Raw genomic sequence first — 25,983 nt, 5'->3', positions numbered from 1 at the left:
TATATTTTTTAATATATTTTATTGATGTTTTATTTATTGATTTTTATTATTTTATTTTCCGATCACCTTATATATGAACACCAGCAACTTTATTGTTTAAATTATATCTCTATTGAGGGTTTCTTCTACTGACCATGGATAGTCAATTTAAGATAAATTCTTATACCCTTTCTTTAACACCTCTTTGATACCTATAATTTAGGATTATTCTTCTACACTAGTTCAACAGGAGTAACTACTTTTGGATTGTTTACATCTATTTTATCATTGCCATGACTCCCATTTATTCTTGTGCTTAACTTTAACTTAGCTAATTAAATATTATTTAGTTTATTTATATTGATTAATTCATTTATAACCTCTGTATTGCCAAGGTCAGCAAAAGAAAGATGAAACAAATAACTTCAAAGGAATTCAAAATCTTAGAAATATTAGAAAAATGACAACCTCACACAATCTATCATATCTATCAAATTGCAAGAATAAAATTCCCCAACTCAACATCAATTAACCTTTATTGATTGATCAGTCCTTTGCCAAGTCTTCCTTCTAATTAACTACAACATATGTATGATGCATGTACTGTAGATGTGTGTACTAAATGTAAATGAGTGTACTATTATCAATCAAGCTAAATATGCATCAACAATGTCAGAAAGAGTCTATGGATAAAATCACACTGGCCTTTATCACTGGATCCAGATGCATGCGCTGTCGTCTGCAAGCCTCAATCCTTGTGATCCAAGCCAGCTGTCCTCTGTCCTCCTCTAGACACACCTCTTAAACTCTGGTCTCCTCCTTGAACTCTCGCTCCATGAAGGGAAGACAGACACATAGTTCAGTGTTTTATAAAATCACTAGATACACAAAACACATTCCTACTGCAAGTTTTTCCTTTCTTTCAAAAATTCTGTATTATAACTTTCGAACGTTATAATTTTCATAAAAACATTCTCACTTTAAATAAGTGTTTTCCCAAAATTAATCAGGCTTTATCAAAAAATTCTCCACCACACAAAAAGTTACTCTTCCGAGGTTCATAAGTTTCTTATGGATTTATTTTCCCAAAGGTCCCCTTAAATAGAGGCTCATAGCAAGTTAATCACAAAGTCCCCTTAGAAGATTCTTAAGGTTTATTTCTTATTAAACGTCCTTTAAAGGTTCATAAACATCCTTCTCAGGCTCATATTTGTTAAAACTTAAAGAATATATAATTATATATACTATAATATAACATATTATAACCTAGTCAAACATCTTATTCTTATACGTTATTCACTCTTATACCTTATTCAACATACACTCTATCATATCAATTACTCATAAACTTTATTCACAAAAGAAAACCGGTCTTCACACACACACACAAAAATGGGGATTTAACAAACTAACACAAAACAAGTGATCACATATATATTAAAGCTTCTTTCTTTCTAATTTTTTTTTACTTCTTTTTAACTTTATTTTATTCTTTAAGTATCCCCCATTTACTTTATTCCTTACCCCAAAATGTCCCTTTATTTTACCAATTTTTTACTCAAAAAATCCCTTCATTTTAGTTAACCCTCTTTTACCCCAGTTCCTTTAAACCCACTAAGACCAATTCTTAACTTATATTATTACCCATTGCTTAATCCCCTTTTTACCCCTTTTCTTTACCTACCCATTTTACCCCAAATGTCCTATTTTACTTTTACCTCAAATCCCTATTTCCCTTTTACCCCAAATTCCCTATGTCCCCCTTTTTGCGTTGCCTGTAACGCAAACAAAAACCAAAGACCCCAAATTTAGAAAAATTTAGAACGATAATCAACTTCCAATCATCAAAGCAACAATCACCCACACAAAGATTCTTTAACGGTGTGACCCAACAGCAAACAGACAACAGCTCCAACAAACAGACCAGCACATAATATTGTGAAGAACTCACACTTTCCAGAAGCCCAGATCGATGCAGGAGCCGGCTGGCTAAAGCTGAAGAAAAACTGAAGAGCCACAAACACGTCCAAGTTCGTGACGCCAAAATTGTGGTATATTGATGTGTTGATGAAAAGAAGGGATTACCGCTGACACGTCTTCGCTTGTATTCAAAAAAGAAGTTTATTAACAAGAAGAAGAACAGTGTACAAAAATGCCGAATCCTGGAGTATCTCTGGTCCAATATGAGATCTCTCTCTCTCAACCCAAAAACCTTCCTTTTGATATGTTGGCTTATCTCCAACACTCCACCTTCTCCGGACAGAGAGAAACCTCCCGAGACCAGATGGTCAAGGACCTTTGACTTAACCTATTGATCTTTAGGCTTTTTAGGCTTTTTAGGCTTAGCTAAAAACCCCATATCCTGTATCCCATGTCTCTTGTCCATTAGAGAAGACATCCGAGTCATTAGGTCATCTTGGACCATACCTACATGTATCCCATTAGGTCAGATGACTAAGCAAATTGTGGAACCCATGAAGTAGAGCATCTATCCAGACACTCCTTCATTTCCAAACAAGGTACACATATAAAGAAGATTACATAATGATAATAACTCTAAGAACATACAATAATTTAAGATATTAAAGCAAAAGCACAGGTGGATAATACACTATATCAGTCTTCTGGTCACCTGACTGGGGTGAAGACTGGATGTTGCATTGTTCTTCATCGTCTCTGCCAGATGTGTCATCCTTCCCACTGCCGTGGGTTTTCAAACCTGAAGATATTACAAATTAATAGTCTTATTCTGCTGTTGAGTTTACTATCTGGTGTATTGTGTCCTCCATGTTTACCTTTCCCTCTGGTCTTGTCAGTCTTCTGGTCACCTGACTGGGGTGAAGACTGGATGTTGCATTGTTCTTCATCGTCTCTGCCAGATGTGTCATCCTTCCCACTGCCGTGGGTTTTCAAACCTGAAGATATTACAAATTAATAGTCTTATTCTGCTGTTGAGTTTACCATGTGGTGTATTGTGTCCTCCATGTTTACCTTTCCCTCTGGTCTTGTCAGTCTTCTGGTCACCTGACTGGGGTGAAGACTGGATGTTGCATTGTTCTTCATCGTCACTGCCAGATGTGTCATCCTTCCCACTGCCATGGGTTTTCAAACCTGAAGATATTACAAATAAAAATATTCTACTGTTATAGCTACCAATCTTTATACATAGATTATCTTAATTTTTCCTGCAGATATGTTCTGCCACCATAACAATGGTGAAATATTCTAGATTTAGGGGCGGTGTTTAGCTCAGTTGGTAGAGCACCCGCCCCATGTGTTGAGGCTATAGTCCTCGCTGCAGGCGGCCCCGGTTCCAGTCCCGCGTCGGACGGCCCTATCCTGCATGTCATTCCTCCCATTTCCTGTCACACTCTCAACTGTCCTATCGAATAAAGGCATGAAAAGCCAAAAAATATACTTAAAAAAAAAATAAAAAAATTCTAGATTTAATTTTGCTTTATAGAAGGCTGTGGGTGAACATTAAAAGAAGCTCGAAATCTGGATTTGCATTTGTCTTCTATAACACTTTATACATCTCGGAGGGCACGCCCTGCCTTATCTTTTTTAGCCCTTCATACAGAGCAAACAGTGTTATAGACAACAGCCTGAAGACACAGCCCAAAGCTTCACCAGGCTGTTCCTATTTATTAACCCTTTGGGACATTTTCGTCCAAAGAAGAAAAATTTCACTAATTTTTGGCAATAATTTCACTATATGACCTGATGATAACTTTGGCCAGAAAACTTATTTTTATTTAGCAATTTGGTTTTGAAAGTACAGTAAGAGAAATCTTGTTCCATGCATTAGATCATTCTGAGAAATGAAGGCATGCAGCACATGTCTGAGAATACACACAAATCACAACAAACAAAAAATCTGACTGACAGTTATTTAATAGTGAGACGAAATGCAAAGCAGTAGGAGATAGACCTGCGCCATAGCTATGACCTTGCAGAATAAGGATGCTAGCTAGCTAGGGCAGCTCGCTAGCTGTCAGAAGGAGATGATAAAAAAAAGTACTGTATCTTCCTCATGATCATTTCTCGGTGTCTCGGTGTCGGTGACATCTCTGCTCTATCTCTGTGAGAAAAAAGAACATATATATATATATATATATTTTTTTTTTTTTTTTTTGGGAGGGGGTATCGTGACCTACCTTCAAGAACCGCCGCTTTCAGTCCTCTTCTGTTGTCCGCCCATATCACCTTTATCCACTTGACGAATTTCGGGTTACTTGATTTAAACACATCCACGGTGAGTGCCACCCACTGCTCTTCTGCATAGACGTCGGAACTAGGGGTGCGGGGGGTGCGGCCGCACCCTCTCCCATCCGCCCCCCCCTCCCGCACTCCACCAGCCTCCCTATATCCACATAATTAGCTTTAAAAAAAAAAAAAAAAAACCTGAAAAAACTGAATTTGTCTGACTTAGATTTATCTCATATAACGCAGATCTATGCTTTTGATGTGATATACAGCCTGCCTGGCTCCATACAGCAGCCTGGCATCTGGCGTATGGAGTCAGGCTGTTGTAGCGCTTCACTCCCACCATTTCAGTAGAAAACGCTGTAGTACCTACTCCAGGCCTGTGTGGAGCGTGTGTGGCGCTGTAGCGCTGCCACACAGAAACACCAACAACAGAGAAGAAGACAGAAAGCTTCCCCGTAGTATTCAAACTCCAGACATTACAAGTGGATTAAATGTTGACTGGGAGTCGTGTCAGTGAAAATGTGACGATCGATAATGATTTAACGGGCGAGATTCAGCTGCAGTGTCCGAGGGACCGACAGTAGTCAGCCGCTGTTGTTAAGTTACGTCCATAGACTGAAGCTGTAGGCTACGTCGCGGTGTGTCTCGGTTTTTTTTTACAGTCTATGGTCTCGGTACAGGTAGAGCGGTCGGGATATGACATCATCGTTTCAGAAAAGATCCGTTTTGGGTGTTTTCGGAGCACAAATGTGCAATGCTTCATAAAAGAAAAGTCCAGGTGCTTCAGCTGGCCTTTGAGAGAGACTGGACCCGGAAATGTCCAACCCAGTGGAAAGACGCTGTTCTTTAATGGCCACACTCGCCGCATACAACTCTTCTAAAGGTAACGCTAAGCCCCATTTAATGCATTTTGCCCGCCGTGGCATTGTTTATTGAGAGTGAGGAGTCACGTGCCGATTTGGTCTAATCTGGGCGGGGTTTGAGCTTTTTACAGTCCGGTCGGCCATGATGGAAGGAGACGCTATCGGTTGCCAGGGGCAACGTCATCAGAACAGCACAGAGACGGACTAAATTCTAGCTCTTTTTTGCGCCAACAGATCAACAAATTACAAGAAAGAATAAGGAGAAAGTAAATCACTGGAGCAGTTTTTAACACAGCAGTGATTTCCAGGCATTGTAAAACAGTAAATTACGGAGTAGACGATTTTGTTTTGCCCATAGACTAGTAAGGCTTTTGCCACCGGAATCCTTCCATCATGGCGGAGAAGGGGGGTGGGGCTCTGAGCTGTGACGACAACTCCTCACTCTCAATATTGTTTAGGCTATATCTTAAAGCTGAGTGTGGTTTTGTCCTGTCTGAATGTATGCTGCATCTGGCTGTGTGGTCTAGTAGCTTCAGTTGTTTCAGTGATGCGCAATGGCTGCATGCGTGCGTAAAAGAGAGATGGCACACTGTGTGTGTGTGTGTGTGTGTGAGTGAGTGAAAGAGGGAGGGGGGGGAGGGGGGGGGGGGGGGTGTAACGTCCTACTCTCCCAACAAAAATCCCGCACCCCCTCTCAGAAAATAGTTCCGACGTCCATGCTCTTCTGTGAAACCGTCTGATAATTTGTGTTGGATAAATTTCTTCAAGAACTTTACAACACAGAGCTGATAACGTGCCCACCAGCTCACAGGCCCAAGGGGCAGAACACAAGCACCTGAGAGGCGCCCTCACAACTTGTGGTTACCCTAGCTGGACCTTTGTGAAAACTGCAGCTGCTTCCAGAAAGAAAACCAGCAAAGTGGTTGAGAAAGAAAGACAAAACAAGAGAAACAACATAGTCATTCCATATGTGTCTGGAGTATCAGAAAAACTCAGGAGGATCTTTAACAAACACCGTATCCCTGTGTATTTCAAACCCAGCAACACACTCAGACAGAGACTGGTACATCCCAAGGACAGAACACCACACACCCACAAAAGCAATCTGGTGTATGCAGTCCAATGCAACGAGGAATGCAAAGACCTCTACATTGGAGAAACAAAACAACCACTGCATAAACGCATGGCCCAACACAGGAGAGCAAACTCCTCAGGACTGGACTCTGCTGTCCATTTACATCTCAAGGAGAAAGCCCACTCCTTTGAGGACAGCAATGTCCAAATCCTAGACAGAGAGGACAGATGGTTTGAAAGAGGAGTCAAAGAAGCTATTTTTGTAAAAGTAGAGAAACCATCCCTCAATAGGGGAGGTGGCCTGAGACACCACCTATCTCCAATTTACAATGCTGCCCTTTCATCCCTTGCACACTGAGGAAGACGTTGTCGAAACCGGTCTGTGCTAAGCGCCGACGCAGTATGAAATAAAAGACAATGAGAAGGACACGAGTGCTGCTGGCCTTTCTTTTGTTTCTTTAAGTTGATCTTTTGGCCGTGCACCTCTTTAGTTTGTTCCTGAGAGTTTTGTTGGAGAGTGCGTGTTTTTCTTTGTTTTTGGCCCTTTCATCCCTTCCCAGGAGATTCAACAATCTAGCCTCAAAGAACAACCACTGTTCACAAGTGGCAAGTGGCTCCAACGACTGTCGTTATAACACAATAGGGCACTAACGAAGTCAAAACCAACCTTCCATCAAAGGCAGTCATTTAAACGACTGTCGTTGGCACTTGGAGCACAAATGGGAACCAGTGACATCATCACCCTTGTGAACGCCCACACAAGAGGTTAAATAGTGAGTCTCCACACCAGATAGTTGGACCAGTCCCAGCCTGGTCAGATGCGTACATGAACTGATGAAGCCTCTTGGATGAGAGGTGAAACGTCTTCCTAGACAAATAACTAAGTCCAGTTGCTTTCGATTTAACCTCCTTTGAAATACTATGACCTGGGCAAATGAGAATATGCACCGGCTTAGCTGCAGTTTGTTTGTCAAGTTAACCTGTGACCTTCAGCACCACGGACAGCGCCGCGGATGAGCCGCGGAGCTGCATCTGTGAGCGTCTGGGCTCTGGGCTTAGGGCCTGGGGCCTCATTTATCAAAACTGTAAGTAAGCGGGGGCGGTGCGTGGCGCAGTGGGTAGAGCGGCCGCCCCATGTAGAGGCTACAGTCCTCGCCGCAGGTGTCCCCGGTTCGAATCCCGCGTCGGGCAGACCTTTCCTGCGTGTCATTCCCCCTCTCTCTCTGCCTCCCCATTTCCTGTCTATCTCTACTGTCATCACTATCAAATAAAGGCAAAAAAGCCGAAAAATATACTTTAAAAAAAAAAAAAAAACTGTAAGTAAGCAGTGTAAAACTGCTGCTACTAAATGTTTTGCTTAGGCCTACGGTGAAAAGACACCCAAAATATTTACACCTTTTTCAGATCTATCAAACTGTGCGTGCACAACTCTCTGCCTCCCCATTTCCTGTCTATCTCTACTGTCATCACTATCAAATAAAGGCAAAAAAGCCGAAAAATATACTTTAAAAAAAAAAAAAAAACTGTAAGTAAGCAGTGTAAAACTGCTGCTACTAAATGTTTTGCTTAGGCCTACGGTGAAAAGACACCCAAAATATTTACACCTTTTTCAGATCTATCAAACTGTGCGTGCACAACTCTGCACCTCAACTTTGATAACTGGATCCAAGAATGGTGCGCAGTTGCGCACGTGTACACACCTCCGTCCCGGAATGCCTACACAACCATATGGTCAGCATGTGCATATTAATTAGCCATGTGCGCTCTGTGGAGCGACAACAAAGTGACAACGAAGACAACGGGCGGAGGGAGGGGGAAAGAAAGCGAGATACATGGCATCGGGCAATAAATCAGGCAAAAACCTCCCAAATCTCAACAAAAGGGAGCAGAAAAAAGAATAATCTTATGTAATCTGCCCCTTTATTCCAGACAATCTTTTTTTTCTTCTTTTACCTATGTTAAAACAATGTAAAGCAGCAGGATAAACTCAGGTGACAGAATAATAACAGTCTCAGTAGCTGCAGATCAGTGTGCGCTGCTGCCGGTGTGTTTTTAAACTTGGAGGGTTTGTTTTTTCTTCTCTAATAGGCCTATGTATTTGTGTATGAGAAACAGTGTCTCAGATGAAAAAATAAAAATAAATCAGAAGGATACTCTGACTATAACGTAATCAATCAATGTCGGAAAAGCGGAATGTTTGAAAAATAGTAAAGTGCCGCTACTCCGACAATGAAAAAAAAAATGTCGGAATAGTGGGACGCTTAAAAAATAATGTTAATGCCGCTATTCCGACAATTAGAAGTCAATGTCGAAATAGCGGCATGTCTGAATAGCAGCATGTAACGGGGGGGGGGTATTCGTGGTGCAACGGATGATCATTGTTCCGTGATCTGTTCAGATCAATATCTTCGGTTCGGCACACACGTGATCCGCGGATTGATTTTTGAAAAAAAAGTTGCGCGTATGTTTAATAAACACAAGTGCAGCGTGGTCATGGCGAGCGGAGGAACGGAGGAGCCTGAACGCCCCTCGTCATTTAAATCCCCTATGGGCTTAATACATGTTAGAGAGGAACTCGTCTGGTCGCTTTTTTTCTAACCTCCGCCTGGCCACGTGTATGTGTTTACAACGAAGCCAGCGAGAAATCAATAAATGGAGCGGTGGATTACGTAACTGTCATAAACATTACGTTACGCAGCGCGTCTGTGTCGCGGTGCCACAGAGACAAGAGCTGGGACACAGACACATGGGGGGGCGGCCAGGTAGACTACTACACTGATGCAACGAGAGAGACGCCAGGTGAAGGCAGAGAGCCTCCGTTAATGTAGTTAACTATCACAATTACTCTGGGGCTTTTTAATTGAGGTAAAAATGTAGCATAGCCACGGGAGAAATCCTGCTTAGTTTCTCTTTCAGTGTACATTATACAGATTATTTTTAGTGCATCAACTGTTTGGAAAAAAAAAAACCTTCTGTCTCTGTGTTACTGCAGATAAAGGGGGTTAGGGAGAGAAGTCTAAGTAATTTTACATATTTGAGCATTTTATAAAAAAAATAAAAAAAAGGAATGCTACAGTTACTTTTCCTGGTAACTCTACTTTTACCATGTAGCAACTCTAATACTAACTCTAGGCCACTGTAAGTATTTTAAGGTTATGTCAACTAAAAATTGACATTAAAGGTTGTTTTTGTTTCATAAATTTGTCTAACTGAATTTGTGCTCATTAAATAATAATATGATGAAGAGCTGAAAGACCTTTAAAATAGTTCAGTAATGTTTCTGTGGCACCAAAGATGGAATAAATAACAAAAAGAAAAAACATTGGCATCGGCCAAGTTGTTATTTTAAACATCGGCATCGGCCTAGAATTTCACAATCGGTGCATCCCTATACATAACATTTAAAGGTGCTGTATGGAAGAAATGTATGGAAAGTAAACAAAAGATCACTCAATATGTCACCAGAGATGAAGGAATCCTGTTCATTTGAAATACTGATCTACTGTAAATGACAACAATAATACAACCAGAATATTTGCATTTAAAAATGTTATTTGCGGCAGACAAATCATGTTGATTTGATTTTGTGTTTTAGCCTGTTGTGCCAGCCACCACTCTCTCCCAATCACAGGGTCAGTGGCATTTCAGCAGCCAGGTTGCCAGTAAGGCTACCATGAGCTGCAGCTACAGCTGGGAGACAAAGCCATCTCAACTAAAGTGTTTTTTCTCTTTTCACAGCCTTTTGTGGCATAAATCCTGGCATCGGCAGCAAGGAGCAGAAAAGAAGAGACCAGTTGCACCAGTTTGTATCTGCTGAGGAAACTTCTGGACTTTGAACTCATGGCGTGTGTGTGTGTGTGTGTGTGTGTGTGTGCACTCCTCCCCCCAACACCGCTTACCTTGTGGGGTATTTCCTCCTCTGTTTTTGTTTGTTGGTTTAAATCATTTTTTGTTTGTTGTTCATATGTTAATAATCAATTTTTACTTGTTAATTTGTTATTACTCACTTGTTACTTTTTGCTGTTTTATTGAATAAAGACAGATAAAGAGAACATGTTTTGTGTTTTTTTGCAGAAGGCTGAAAAGGGACATTAATCCAAGTTACAACATATAATTGTAATACTTACAAGATTCTATCCTGTAAAATAACAGGAAATTCCTGGCAACTCAGTTGCTGCAAATTAATACTTTTGCTGTAATACTTACAAGATTCTATCCTGTAAAATTACAGGAAATTCCTGGCAACTGAGTTGCCGCAAATTAATAATTTTGCTGTAAAATTTACAAGATTCGATCCTGTAAAATTACAGGAAATTCCTGGCAACTGAGTTGCCGCAAATTCAAACTTTTGCTGTAAAATTTACAAGATTCGATCCTGTAAAATTACAGGAAATTCCAGTTTTTTGAGTAAATATACATTATTTTATTGTAATAAATTACAGTAGGATGCTGTATTAAGTACAGTACGTTATTGTAATTATTTTACAGTAAGGGTCCTGTATACTGTTTACAGTAAATTTACGGCAATTATTTGCCAGGAATTTCCTGTAAAAATTACAATAAATGTCTAACAGTCAGCGATTATGGCAATGGGCCAATTTGCCAAAATGTTGAACTATCCCTTTAAGCTTAACACAAATCTATATGGTTTGCTTAAAGTTTCAGTTGTCTTTAAACTCAGGGGGTTAGTGAGCAATGTAAGACACAATAGGTTAGTTAAAACATGAGACTAAACTTTACTATTAGCCTACTTAAAGTGAATGCAAACAGGTACATAAATCCTTCTATGTGTCCTGACTCCTCTCTCCATGTGTTAACCCTTCGTACCACGGGGCTAATGCTCGACTCCTTCACATTCTTCAACAGGACACAACAGCTCAAATACAGTTCAGAACATCTTACAAGGCAAATGTTTCACACCACACAGGATTAACTTGTTTAATTGGGTAAAATGAGTAAGTGCTCAATCTAATAAATCAATCATCAGTGAAATATATTCAGTGTTGATCAGTACTGTCAAAGTGGAGAATATATGTTCAGTGTTAGTTCTGAGATAACTGTACCGTTTTGCAGTCTCCAGTGTAGAGACACAGGTTTAGCTTTATTTCATGAGTCAGTAAAACAATAGTGTTCTGTTTTATTTATTAATCAGTAAGGCACAATATCAACTTAGTAAAGGTAAGTGTTAAGACAGTTTTCACCTTAACAACTTGAAGGACCCTAACCCGCTGTGAGCTTATTCCATTGTGACGGCTCACCTGTAAACCCAACCTGTTATAAATGATGTTTTTAATTGAAAAACACAACTGAATTATAAATATACGAACAGACGAAATATGTACAAAAAGATTATTTAAAAAACAAAGGAACAGTATATGCAATATACAGAATATACAGGAAATTGTGTATTGATTAACATAATATGTACAATATAAAACGAGTGTGTCCTTGTGGCTGCCTTTATCAGTGATTGGATGGTGGGTTTGGGACAGTAGGTTCACCGACAATCACTTCCTCTTCTCTGCAACCCATCTTGCCTTTTCAGCCTCATAAAAAGGTGTCTGCTGAAACTCCAGCCAGGTCATCTCCTTGACCATGCCCTGCTCTTTGTACAGGGAGAACACCTTTGCAGGGCAGTAGATGTACTTCCCAGGCACACTGGGGAAAGAAGTGTGAATATGAGGGCTGTCAGGGCCCTGCTTTAATGGCAGGTGACAGAACCTGCACAGACGACCTTTTGGCTGCTGCTCTGCCGACTTCCTCTTTGCCCTCTCATCCGCCACCTTCTTCCACTCTGCTCCCCTCTGTCTGGCACCGTCCAGCTCCCGCTCAAAAAACGGAGATGCAGCGAACTCCTCAAAAGGCATCCTGGGATTTTGAAGGCCTTCTCCTGCATAAGTCTTGAAGACCTTGGTGGAGCAATAAAAGTACTTCACTCCAGCAGTCTGATAAAAGAAATGGACTGAGGAGCCATCACCTTGGTAGCGTGATTTTGGCTGACCACAGGCTAAACAGTTCCTAGTCTTTTTCTGCTGCTGCTGCTGCTGTTGTTGTTGTTGGTCCAGGATCTCTTTTACTATGTTCTCCACTGTGGCGCGACTCATTGACTCCTCCATGGGGGAAGCCACAGATGGAGGGTTGAAAGTTGCTGGATCCAGAGTTGTGACAGGCACACTGACCGTCTGGCTGCCCGTGGTCAAACTCTGCCACAGCTGCTGGGTTTCCAGAACCTTCTCCGGACTTGTGTTGAGAGAGGAGTTTGTGTTTTTCAGTTTTGCCAGATGTTTTACATATCTGGAGATATGTTGGCATGTGGTAGGATGGAGGAGGCTGTTAGGATCTGTGCAGGCTCTGTGTACCATGGCAGCATAGTCTGCATCCACCCGCTTTAGGAGGTCTTTGGTGCCATGGTGCCTGATGAGGAGCTCGTCGATGGCGGCTTTCATGGGTGGTGTCCACCGGCTGTGGTCCAGGACTTGAATAAGACCTCCTGCCTTAATGGGTCCAAAAAAAACCCCACATGTTTATTATACTGTTTGTTTATTATAGGTTTTATATTTTGCACACATTAGCTCAATAATTATAGTCAATGGACAATACATTACCATGTTTTTCATGATATTAATTCAAACCAGTGTCAAAGCCTGCTTTTAGTTATGAGGTCTGTATGAAGGAAGGTGTAGGCTTTAAATTACCTGCATCCAGAAGGGGCTCTGCTTTAGCCGTTGGAGATGCTGGAATCAAGGGCAGCTGAAACTGTTGGATTGCTTCAGCACACTGCGGGGAAGACAGGATAGGTGCTGCCACAACCGGATCATCCTGGACAGTGCCCCTGGTCTCCTAAGATATAGCATCAAATATAGTGATTAAGTCAGTAGATCGGTCAGTCAGTCAGTTACTGAGAGTGAGTGATTCACCTGGATTACCTGAGGGTCTGTGCCCACTACAGCAGCAGGGCAGGGACCAGGTTGATCTTGGGCAGGATGGTGCTCCTGCTCCATGGCTTCAGCAGCTGAGGAGCTGGGCTGTGTCTTGTCCTTATCCCAGTTCAAAACAACAGGACGACAGCCTGGCTCCACATACTCCAGTCCAAACCGTTCCCCTGTGTCCCTGTTCGCTACTTGCAAAACTGGGTATTTTGCCTGTCCTGTCACTCTCACAGAGGATGTGTTCAGTTGAGCGATTAACAGGGGGTCAAACACAGCTGGAAGAGCCACATCTGGCCGCTTAAGGTCCACCAGCCTCTGGAAGTTCCAGCGCACCACTCCAGTCATGGCCTGGGCCTGGAAGAGCTCACTGGACACCCTGTTGCCGGTTACCCACTGGGCTTGGTGAAAGTGGAAACCCTCCTGCTGAGACGTGCCTCTCACAGGGATCCAAACAGGTACAGCAGCCCCCTCGCCCTTGGTGTAGTTGAGCTGCAAAGTGCCACCATACCTGTACAGGATTCCCTCTTCCACCTCAGGGTCACTCAGGCAGCCTCTCAAGATGTGGATGCGCTGAATTCTCCACACCTTCAACATGGAGGGCTTGAAGAGCAGCACATCATTGGCATCCTTAGCCAGGTGGAAGTGTTGGAGGACATCTTCAACCCTCTGCAGCAGTTCTCTGGGTTGTGGCACCTTTGTCCGACAGTGCTCTCGGATGTGCTGCTTGGTGGGATTGGCAGGCAAGATTCCACAGAAGGTGTAGGCGTCCTTGAGCTTCTGGAGGTCGCTCTGGTCCACAACAACGAACGCTGCAGAGAGGAACTGGCAGAAAGAGCTGAACAGAGGATGGTGTTCTGAGACACACTCCCTGGTTAAACGCCGCATACAATGAAACAAGTCTAACTTGATGATAATGTCTCTGTTAAACTTGGTCCTGGATGCGCCGCTGTTAGCCAGGTTTCCAGAAGTGGCCTCTGTAACAAGAGCCTCTGTGGTCTTCCAGCTGTCCCATATCAGGTGCTCCTGAACCCCAGGATCCAGCACCTTGAAGGCAGCACAGCAGTCCCTAAAATATTAAAAAGTAATGTCATTAGAGCTGAAGATTACCTTATTTAATACATACATTTGCTAAATTAGTCTTATTGTATTTACAGTAAAATAATTTGCTGTTTGTCTTCTATTTGTCAGATTACACAAAGAAAATGTAATAAACTATGTTATGTAAAACAAAGACTAGCTTCATACCTGTCCACCCACTGGTAGCTCGCCTTCTCCACACCAGCCAAAGTGTACCGATGAGCCAGACCCTCGTACATAGGGTAAAGCGCCCGGTCGCTCTCTGACTGCAGCATCACCCAGCTCAGGATCATCCAGTTCTCATTCATCACAGCGTAGGAGGACATGGTGCCGGATGAGAGAACCACCTTCCTTGCCACTTTGCGAGTGTGATCGGACCGCAGTGCCTGTCCAAAGGTCCTCTGTAGCAGCAGAGTGAGGAGGTGCTGCTGCCTCTGGTACTCATGGACCAGGCAGCTGACTAAATAGTGTGCAGAAACAGACACTCCACACCAGCCGTCAGCATCGGCATAGCCACCAAATGGAGCAGGAGTGTCTGTCTGTCTGAGGAGCCCCGTGATGGTTCTCTGGCCGTAGACACCTGCCTCTGCATCCCTGACGTTCTGCACACTCTCCAGGTAGGCCAGGTGAGCTCTCTCATATTTTAGGTGGAGTGCTTCTGTCAGCTGCTTGGACATGTCCTCCGGTGATCTGCCACTGCGCCTCAGCTCATCCATCACTGATTTGCAGATGGCTTTCTTGTGTGTCAGGAAGGCTGGCACGATGTTTGTGAACCTGCTTGGTAGCTTCTCCAGCCACTGGGGCTTGTCAGCATGCCAGTACCTCTTGCATGCCTTGCAGGTGAGACGTGAGGCCAAGATATAATACTGACCACTGGTGCCAATGATCACTCTTGGCCTTCCCACGCCTGAAGAAGCTACCTGGGGGTTGGGACAACCATGAAGGCAAGGCAGGACATAGTTGCTCCTCATTCTCTCCATGATGGTATGCTCCGGCTTCCATATGAAAAATGGATGAAACTGAAAGTACTTGGGTGAGGGGAGGTCAGCGATGGAGTCAACGAGCTCAGGCTGAGGTGGATGACGCCACAGGGACAGCATGTTCATGGGGTGACGTACTGGACGTGACCCTGGCCACAGACCCAAACCCTCCATCTCAGTCTTCATCCATATTTTCTGCTGATGGGAGCAGTTCCACCGAGCAACATCCTGATCATAGCTGGGGATGGAAGCTGCTGGCTGCCTGACAGGAGGCGCTGGATGTGAGCGAGCTGTAAAACACACAAAGCACTACAGTATGCAGTATACACAACCAGAAAAAAGTAAAGAGCTCTTTGCAAATGGCTGCTATGGTGAAAACAGTGTCACAGCAATTCATACCTATGTCTTCCTGTGCTTCTGGATGTGATGATGAATCTAGGATGGTGAGATACGAACAGCAAGGGCAAGTGAGATATAAACATTAAAAAATGAACATGAGCTTGAGATATTAATTCTGATAAAATTTAAGAACCTTAAACATTTACCTTCAGGCAGAGACGGAGCTGCCGTGATCACAGACACTTAGGACAAACTGGGGGAGGCGGCTGGTTCTCTGTGGGCTTTGAAAAACACGGTGCAACAAAAGATGAGAAAAACTTTAACAGATACCAGATAGAATCTTTACATGGCATTACTAAACACATGAGCATTGTATACAGTAGAACACAGTCAAAACTGAAGTAATATTTAAAACTGAAGTAATATTTATGTGAGATACAGTGGAAGTATAAGAGAACTTAATTTTAAATGTCATACTTTGTCTCAACACGTTCAGCTCGGGCTCTCCTATTCCAAGTTGTGGGGCGATAGCGAGCAGCTGAGGAGGGACTAGGACTGGGGCCTTCACTTTGGAGATCAAAAGACAATATAAAATTCTCATGAATTTTACTGTTAAAATGCAGGATGGTTCAAAAATAAGACGGAATAAAGAAAAACACAGAAATATTAACCTTTAGGCCTAACAGAAGCAACCGTCACAGAGGGGTCATCAGGCTCTGCAGGGCTGTAAACGGCAGCTGGTGCTGTTTGCTTCGTCCTGCGAGCTGTAAGAACAGTGTGTGTCATTTCCTCACACATTGAGGTTTGTTTATGCTTCACAATATGTCTTTACCTGTTGTCTCTGTACAGTAGATAACTATTAGTACAGGCTGAAAGTTTTTATCAATTTGTGAATCGCTCATTATTTGAAAATGAATAAACAATGCTTTTGAGAATTTAACAACAAGTAAAGCACAGAGACAATATCAATATACTGTAAGAATATAACCTGTCAGTCAAAGATGTAGCATGTTAACCACTTAAGTATTTCACATGCAAAATCCTTGAATGACAGCTGAGAGCAGTGGTTCTCAAACTTTTTTCTGGCATGCCCCGTTCACATTTTAGCAATCATTAACAACATAGGACAGATAATGGTCAGCAGACTTTTGTTCATTTGTTTTCCTGCATAAATCATGTTCATTCAGCGTCACTCCCCACTCCATATTACTGACGGTCATCCACGCCCCCAGTTTGAGAACCACTGGCCTAAAGAAAGCATGCAAAAAAAAGAGAACACTTACCATCATCGACGACATGTAAATTCCTTATGTTAGTGGGAGAACAAAATAACACAATCATCAGAACACGCCAGAACATGGCCGAAATAGACGGAGGAGACGGAGAACAATAATGGCAGTTGAACTCAGAACAGAATCCACAGTGATGAAGTGAAACCTGCTGGTGAAGACACCACCGTGACTCTGCGGGCTGCTGCTGGTGGCCCTGAAAGCACAGGTGACTTGTTAAATTTTATCATGTACATGACAAACTTGTTACAGGGTTCAGGTAATTATACTAGATTCACCTACTTGTTTCAGTCTCAAACTTTGATGGAGATAGATTTAGCATCGCTTGCTCCAGCTCCTCATCCTCATCCATCACTAGATTAAACAATAATGTGTTAGAGACATTTAATGTTGCTGTAAAATCAGTATTTGCATATGGCTGTTAACTGACTTAGAGAATCCGGTGTGGAGGCAGCTGATGCACTGGGGGCTGCGCAGGCTGGGGGTGGTGGACCAGACTCTGCCTTCTGCTGCTTGAGGATGTACTGCTGTAGGTTGTACATCTTGCTGTTTTTGACGCACTTCAATCGTGAGATGAAGGCAGCATAACCATCAGCCCTGCTCTCCCAGATCTGCCTCCAGGTATCTTTGGCCCTAACTCCAAAGCCTACAGGTGTGTCACCCTCTGTTGCCACCGGTGGGGCAGGCTTCCTGGACAACAGATACTGCCAGAGGTCTTCGATTTCCTTGAAGCTCCTGGCGTAGTCCAGAAATGACAGCAGACTGTCCTTGCCATGTCCCTGGGGATTGAAGGTCCCCTCTTTCTCCTCCTCTTCTACCTTTTTTATGAGGTAGATGGTATAGCCGACATCATTCTCAAGGAGCCACCTGAATGATTTCCCCTTATACTTTCCGAACTGGAGCACATACTCCGCCATCACCTCCAGTCGGTCGGAGACATCCCCTCCCCGCTGAAAGACCTCAGTGATAGCATTTGTCCTCACAAGGTCAGGACTCTGTGCAGGAGACTTGTCCTGAAGCGCAGGATTTCTTTTCAACTTCATGGCCTCATCAGAGGGGTCCTGACGCAGATGGCCTGATGGACCCTTTCTGAATGAGACCAACATCTTTCCAGGGAAGAAGCTAAACGTCTTCTTCATTATCTCCTGTGCACAGCAAACACAATACATATTGTAGAATAGCTAAACATGTTATCGTATTGATACATCAGTTATTCATGTTAACATTATTATTTGTAATATCTATCTATCTATCTATCTATCTATCTATCTATCTATCTATCTATCTATCTATCTATCTATCATGTACATGTACTGTATATATGCATAGAAATATGTATAGAAATGTATCACTGTAATCCCTATTAATAATAACTAGCATAGCATTTAACCTCTGAAGGTTATAAAATAGATATACTGTAGTATTTACCCATTCAAAATGTAAGTTACATTTTCAGCTCGATATGATCAATATTACTGTGACTAAATGAATGAGTGCGTGACTGTGGAAGTGAATGGATGAATTGACTTAGATAATGGCTGCTCGACGGGCCTCAGTCTGACAGACAAAAACACGGTGAAAAAGTGACAGAAACCTGATTTAGGATCAGTGTCAACAAGAGACAACTCACTTGACAGATGTGACATTATGTTAAAATGATGACTGACGCTAATATAACGTACATTAAGCATTAGGAGCGACCGTAGGCTTCGGTGAACTGTAAACATTATCACGTAACGAACCTTAAAGGGATAGTTCAACATTTTGGCAAATTGGCCCATTGCCATAATCGCTATAGTCATAGCAGTAGGTTCATTACCTTTAATTGTAGGTGTAAGCTATTTTCAGTGCGGCGGAGCGCAGCAGCTGGCTGCTCAGAGCTACGCTATGGAGGCTAAGGGAATTTCTTGGTTTCCCTCATTAAACTCATCAAATTCAACATCCCAAAACTCCACAGCGCTTTTGTAGACAAGTTGTGACCTGCACAACCACCACGCTATGAGATAATGACGGAACGATACGAAACTGAGCCGTTTTCGAGGTAAATACAGGGTAAATACGGAGACTGCTTGCTGAAAAACTGTCCCCGAACGCAACGCGCATCAGCGGTTTTGTATGAATTTACCTCGAAAACGGCTCCGTTTCGTATCGTTCCGTCATTATCTCATAGCGTGGTGGTTGTGCAGCTCACAACTTGTCTACAAAAGCGCTGTGGAGTTTTGGGATTTTGTATTTGATGAGTTTAATGAGGGAAACCAAGAAATTCCCTTAGCCTCCATAGCGTAGCTCTGAGCAGCCTGCTGCTGCGCTCCGCTGTACTAAAAATAGCTTACACCTACAATTAAAGGTAACGAACCTACTGCTATGACTATAGCAATTATGGCAATGGGCCAATTTGCCAAAATGTTGAACTATCCCTTTAAAACGACAATTATAACAACAGTTTTCTTACATATGACTTAGAAAACTTAATTTACTGCTTTCAAGAATGAAACCCTACTTACTTTTGAAAGGTTCGACGATAGATTTATCAAAAATCCCGAAAAACTGGAAAAATCCTTGTATTTCACGTCTTTTTCTTTACACTTTTTCCTCCTCCTTACTGTTACCGCTGTCTGTCACCCGAAGAAGTCAGTGTCCTTACTCATACGCTAAAGGGGGAAACAGCGCCCCCAAAACCCCGCTTGTGGCCAAAAATATATTACATCCGTAGTGATAAGAACTACCATAGAGAATGCATGGAGAAAGTTAAAGGGATAGTTCACCCTAGAATGATATTTCGCTCATTATCTACTCACCCTCATGTTGACTAAGGGCTGGAAGAATTCTCAGAGTCCTCCGTCCCTTCTCTGAGTTACAGGGGGTCTTGGCGTAGCAGTGCATGTCCATATAACGGTTGCAAAGGGACACCAGAGCTCTTCGTAAAAAAACACACACAAAAAAACATCCAAATACCTCCATGCTGCTCGTATGTAATGTCCGTCTTGTGCTGAAGCCCCAAATTGCGTAATTGTCCCGAAAAAAATTAAATAAGTCTATATTTTAAGCTTGTTTGTAGCGGAAGCTTCTCGAAGCTCCTCTTCCTGGTCCGTCCAAATCTCGCGTGATTTGCGCCTGCGTCAGTGCGGTTACTGCGAATCACGCGAGATTTGGACGGACCAGGAAGAGGAGCTTTAAGGAAGTTACTATATGCGGCCCTGGCGGGTCGCGATATTTTTTTTCCTACTATGGCCACCCATGGCCACGCTAAGACCCGCCTTACTCCACCTCTGATTGGCTGCCTCTGCAAGGCTAAGCCTATCCCTGCATCTTACCCTAACCTTAACCACTCCCTTCACACGCCTAAACCAACCGTCTTTGCCTAAACCTAACCGTCAGAGTCGAGGGCATCGTGATAAGCCAATCAGAGGCCTAGTAAGGCGGGTCTTTGCCTGGCCATAGCAGGAAAAAAAATTTTGCTGGCGGGTCGGGTCCCTGGCGGGTCGGCCCTCGGTTCGAAACCGGGGCGGGAACAACAGTTTTTTTTTGTTGGACGGTATGTGAACAAATAACAGTGTAATTATGTTTGAACAAATAATTTTGATCACATATGCCGTCTACTGAAACTTAGCTGTTGTCTCGTTTGCCACCTTTGTAAAAGCATGAACATTTCTTCCTACGTAGGCTAATGGCTTCTGTTTGTGGTAATATCAAACAATTATGTTAAAATAAGATTAAAGGGAATATCCAAATTCTGATAATCATAAACACAAAGATATCTAGTGAATTATAGTGTCGACCGAAATGGTGTTGTCATGGTCACTCTGAATTGCTGCTGACTGCGGACCGAGACCAACAAGGCGCACTTCTACGAAACCTCCACAAGGTGGCTGTATCGAGCAAGCAAATTATCACAGTCATCAATATACCCCTCTCCCTCCCCGTGACATGCTTATAAGTGTCTTGAATACACCTTATTCTGTATAGCCAAAAGTTAGTCGAGCATTCACTGTGAAGACCTTTGTTTATGGTAAATGATGTTTTGACCTGTCATTAAGTTCCAGAGGCATTAGTGACAGTGAAAAGACAAAAGTAATTTTTTTTTTTGTGTTATGAGTAGGCTATACCATTCATACAAAGTTAGTAGATCTAATATTCTAGCTGATTCTACACCTTTATGCCATCTGTCATGACATGGTGACATGATATAACAGATGGGGATACGACAAGTTAAGAGGATACAATTTAATAAGCAGGCTTTGGCTTCATTTTTAAATGAGATAATCAGAAAAGAGACACAAATAAGCTATTTCCAAAGCATCTGGGAATTAGTTTTTTTTTTTTTGCCACCTCACAAAGAGTGCCATTTGGGGCATTGTATGTGACCATAGGGGCACAAAATTAGTCATTTTGGAAGTTTGGCCACTCGTTTCTCCAAGAAAAACAGTTTTCATTGTGTGCAGCTGTAATTTCTTCTCTGGCATTAAAAGGAGATATTTGGAGTTAATTGAGGAGGGCTGTTTTCCATGTGTGTGCTTCCTTAAAGGAAGAGATAAGGGAAACAATTACAAGCGCAGAGATTCTTGGCTTGATGTGTGATGAGTGAGTAGGATGTTTGAACTGGCTTGGCGACTTCCAACCACCTAGTTTTTAGTGATTTCTTTTTAGGAAGGAACACTGTATTCACGTTAATCATTATCACCTTTTGGAATGGATGGGTGAAGATTGGAAAGAGACACAATAAGACTCAGCAGCATTCTGGGAATTTCAATCAACATTTTATTTTTAGTATGTATTTTTTTAACAAGTCAAAAGTTTGAGGTGCATAGTCATGAAGGGAGCATGAGCAACATGGTCACAAACACAGACAAACAGCTGAACATTCAGAGAAAAGTTGATCCAGGAAACCTGGGGTTGCAGATTTGTTTTGTATGTGAGTGTGTTGAATGGTCTGTGATGATGAAAGCAAAATATAGGAGCTTACTGCAAGATTTCAAACTACGATGAAGTACTATCATTTGTGTACCATCAGTGGAGTTACATAGCTTAAATAATGTGTATTTGTTGTTTGGATTAAGGTATAATTACAATTTCAGGTGCTGGATGTGTAAAAAATATTGTTGAAACTGTTCAAAATGCAGGACTGCAGTGAGAAAATGTGGAGAGGTCAGTGCCTGTGCTTATAAGTCAAATTTATAGCTAGCTAGCCTTGGTCTGTAAAATAATCTCTTTTAAGAGTTAAAGGAGGCAGTTTGCTAGGCTCGTGGTGTAATATTGACACACAATGTTACCATATGCTTCTAGTTTGGCATTGCTAACAGTAATTTGTTTTCACACAGCCCAAAATCCTCACAATGGAAACAGTTGTGTCAAAATAAGAACATATTGCTCCTATTAAATCTCATTTATGTATCATCCTCCTGCATCAGACTTGTGTGAAAATAAAGCTGTTTGCTGAACTAAACCAACAATAGATCAGTGGTTTGATCTTTTTTGATCTGTGTGGAATGTGGGAAGCAGAGAGCAGACGTCCGACTCTTGGCTTGGCAGTGTGAGTTTCAGCTGCTAGAAAGTAAACAGCAATATCATATACAATTGAGTAATGAAATGCCATTAATACAGCTGAAGACTGTAATACAATATGTTTTAATAGTCTAAGTGTACAAAGTGAGTTGTGTGTCATTGTAATAGTGTCATAACAGCAGACATGAGACTCTTGGACTGGCAGTATGAGTTTCAGCCGCTCTGGCAGTAAGAGCAATACTAACTCTAAGGAATCATAGTGGTCAGTCAGAACTCTCAACACTTTGTTATTTCAGTGTAAAATGTGACTAACTCTGAGACTCTGTAACTCACTATAGTAGCTGTCAACTGGGAGCCATTTGTTAAAGAATCCATGTTTGTACAAATTGTTTCATGTATCCATTTCCTAATAGAGTCTGTGTAAACGTATGCATTGTATTAAATGTAGATAAAATGCCAAATGGGCATAAAGATTAAATTATGTATATTTATAAACTAGTGGTTGTAGGTAAAGCGATCAGCATTCGTTTCAGTACTATTTATAGTCATACATTGATGAAACTCTGAAAACTGTTGCAATGAATTTTACACTCAGTTAATGAGTTACATGACAGTTTTAGCTTTAGTAATAACAGTAGTAGAATTAGTAGTAACTGACTGTGTTTCTTTTCATTATACAACCCTTAAAAGCTGAATCAGACTGCAATAAGCGCATGTTGCTATGTCTCATCAGCTTCTGCTAGATGGAAGATTATTTGTGTTGTCTTATGTGTTAGTCATTCACCACTAGGTGGCAGTCCTTCTGTTTTGCTGTGCTGTATTGCACCACTGCAGAGGAGCATTCAACGCTGTTCAGGACAGACTCAGTACTGCAACAATCACTGCAAGCAGCTGGCTGACAGCAAGACGCATGTGGTCCAGGTTATTGATTTCATGGGGAAGGACATGCAGGTCAGAATACACCGAGAGGAAAACAAAATTCATAGAAGTTGCTTCTGGTGGTTTCATAACACAGTATGGTTTGAAAAAGGGTTATGAAGGGAGCTTTTCTACATCTAGAGCTTGATTGCAAACATCCATGAATTCAGGTAACATAATCTCATTTGTCACATACATACATACTGTACCTGGCCTTCATTAAAACAGAACATCACTCTTATGCCCTCCTCACATGCCTTTTGATATGGACATGTTTCACTTTGTAAAGGAAATAAATCCATACTGGCAGAACAAGTCAGAGGTGAGACAGAATCTCCTTAATTTGTAAGGCAGGCTTACCGGTAATGGGTTTCTCTCCAGAAAACATACAGTTCAGGGCAGTTATCACAGGAAAAAAAAAGGGGGACCAATCAATGGGAACAAATATACACAATATGCATCACAATCCCTACATGAAACCACTTATTTGCTATGCTATGTCAGGGTTTAAGGTATGGAGGAAGAAACATACAGTAACAGACTCCACAGTATTGCTTTTCCCTACAGGAAGACTTTGGGATGTACATACATACCCTCTCTCCAGAGGGATTTGCATGTGACTGGTTAGACGAGGAAGCAAGTATATGTGTGCATTTGTGTTTGTGTGTTTGTATGTGTGTGGGTGTGTGTGTGTGGTGCTTCCTTCCATATCCATAAACATTCACAGTTTTACAACACAACAAGGATACTGTATCACTTCTAACATTGCACAGTTACTGTTACAATGTTAGTAGCTATTACATGTTTCACTCACAGTTGTACATCACATACCAGTCACTACCTCAGTTCTATGAACCTAGATCAACCTCAGATCCCATTTAGGCTCAGCAATAAAATTCCCATTCAAGTAAATTGAGTCACATTTCAAACCAATGTATGGTCCACCTTAAAATATGTTGTTTCATGCTTCTTAAGCATCTTATTTTATCTGTATAATAGGAACAATCTTAGTACTCAAACCAATTCAGGACATTGTTTGACATGCATTCAATTCAGTATTCTTTACATTTTTATATCCCAAACTATTAATGGCAACCAAAAGTCCTCTCAGTCCTTTACAGGAATGCCACCCATAATTCAGTCCAAAGCTTAAATGGCAAATGTCAAGAAGGACCCAGGACATTGGTTGTCTTGAATGGCATTGTGTAGGTTTCAAACAAAAGTAAAGATTGCAGTTCATGTCAGATTTCATGTCAGTTCTGTTATGAAACCCTTTATAGCCTTTATCAACACTAACGTTGCACAAGGAATATCTCTAATCGGTTTTTGCTTGAGATTATTATTTCTCATGTTACGTATTTACCACTAGGTGGCAGGCATACTGCATTTACTGTGCTGTGATGTAGTATGGTTACATACTAAACCAGAATGTACTCTGATCTAAGTTTCATGGAACTACTAGGCTATGTGCACATGGGCCAGTATAGATACATCTACATTGAGACCAATTTTTATGGACAGCCATTTCGTGTTTTTTGATTTTGTTAATAGTCTTAAGCCTTGTAGTTTTTGTATCACACTCTTTTTTCCACACAAAGATGTATATATGTGTGTTATCAGAAATTTACTATAGAGTCCACAGTCAATGCCAGGGAATCAGAGGTGTCTTATAATGTAGTGTGAAGCTCTCCTCTTAATGTATCATCCATCTGCTAAGGGAATTTTATGCCAAGTGTAAATGGGATCTAATATATATTGATCCAGTGCTGTTAAATCTGTCTAATGTAGATATATGAACCTAATGTCGATACATTAGTCCAACTGAGATACATTAGTTTTAGTACAGTGTAGATACGTACAACCGTACAAGGAACAGTGCCTTGGACAGACAGAGTTGCCATCAGCGCCAGTCCAGACACATCCATTATTGCATAATCTGATGTCTGTCATATTGCTTCCATTGAAAGCAAGAAGGGAAATGCACTCCAATATTAAAGAGCAGCAGGCTGATAGAAGTGAACATTTACAAAAATAAGATAAAATCTTGCCATAGAGCTCTGTTCCAGTGAGACATGTAGTCAGACAATGCTAAAAACCATTTTGACACAATGCCGTTGTCAGGTGCTCAGTCGAACATGACAAACACAATGTGAAAATGTTGGTTTCTGTTTACCCTCGTAATATATTATAAAAGAACGATGACTGTGAAATCTTTCCCACCTTTTCCTGTTTTGTGCAGCCACTCTGAACAGTGGTAAAGTGCAGTATTGTTTGTCTGCAAGGCCATTGTACTACTGTATCAAAGTGGCTCTTAGTATGTGAGTTTCACGTGTAGGCGTATGTGTGTGCGTATATGTTTGTGAGTAGCTCTCAGCTGTCATAGCTATTTAAGCTATGTATACGGGTGTGGCAGGTCATGTGTGCCAACCTTAAAGAAGTGACCACTCACACTGAGAGTCACGCAGAAAGCTTCTATTTCCAACGGGCGTCATAGCACTGAGTTCATCCCTGTTGACTTATCATTGCAGAGGTGACATTATAAAGATCTTGTTGTTGACTTTTTGTGTTCTTAAACATACTTATATATTCGTACACATTAGTGCCTGTGTGTGTGTGTGTGTGTGTGTGTGTGTGTGTAGTTTTTTTTATCTACTCTTGAATGGTTCCTTTTGTAATGCTAAGACACTAATACTATTTAGAAATTCACAACAAACATCTTATAATCTTAAACACTTTTAGATATGGTCACAGCAGGTAGTTGTTGTTAATCTGAACTCAGAACTGAGTGAAACACTGAATGTATCAGCTGGTTGTAGAGTTGTAC

General features: G+C 41.7%; 2 protein-coding genes across 2 annotated transcripts; both read right to left on the bottom strand.

Annotated features, from left to right (window-relative positions):
* Positions 1 to 11,632: 11,632 nt before the first annotated feature.
* Positions 11,633 to 14,823, bottom strand: LOC146975924 (uncharacterized). The gene is made up of 4 exons (XM_085796673.1): positions 14,300 to 14,823; positions 13,025 to 14,120; positions 12,821 to 12,902; positions 11,633 to 12,633 (listed from the first exon to the last, which is right to left on the bottom strand). Exons 1-4 carry the CDS (start codon positions 14,806 to 14,808, stop codon positions 11,633 to 11,635), a joined length of 2,688 nt encoding a protein of 895 aa, XP_085652799.1. The 5' UTR covers positions 14,809 to 14,823.
* Positions 14,824 to 16,855: 2,032 nt separating this feature from the next.
* Positions 16,856 to 17,878, bottom strand: LOC146975923 (uncharacterized). The gene is made up of 3 exons (XM_085796672.1): positions 17,170 to 17,878; positions 17,022 to 17,093; positions 16,856 to 16,935 (listed from the first exon to the last, which is right to left on the bottom strand). Exons 1-3 carry the CDS (start codon positions 17,876 to 17,878, stop codon positions 16,856 to 16,858), a joined length of 861 nt encoding a protein of 286 aa, XP_085652798.1.
* Between the last annotated feature and the right edge of the window lie 8,105 nt (positions 17,879 to 25,983).

Source organism: Trachurus japonicus, chromosome 13 (genome assembly GCF_045865225.1).
Source record: "Trachurus japonicus isolate A0001 chromosome 13, Traja_1.0".
NCBI classification, from domain to species: Eukaryota; Metazoa; Chordata; class Actinopteri; order Carangiformes; family Carangidae; genus Trachurus; species Trachurus japonicus.
This window is presented reverse-complemented; position numbering and strand designations above follow the sequence as displayed.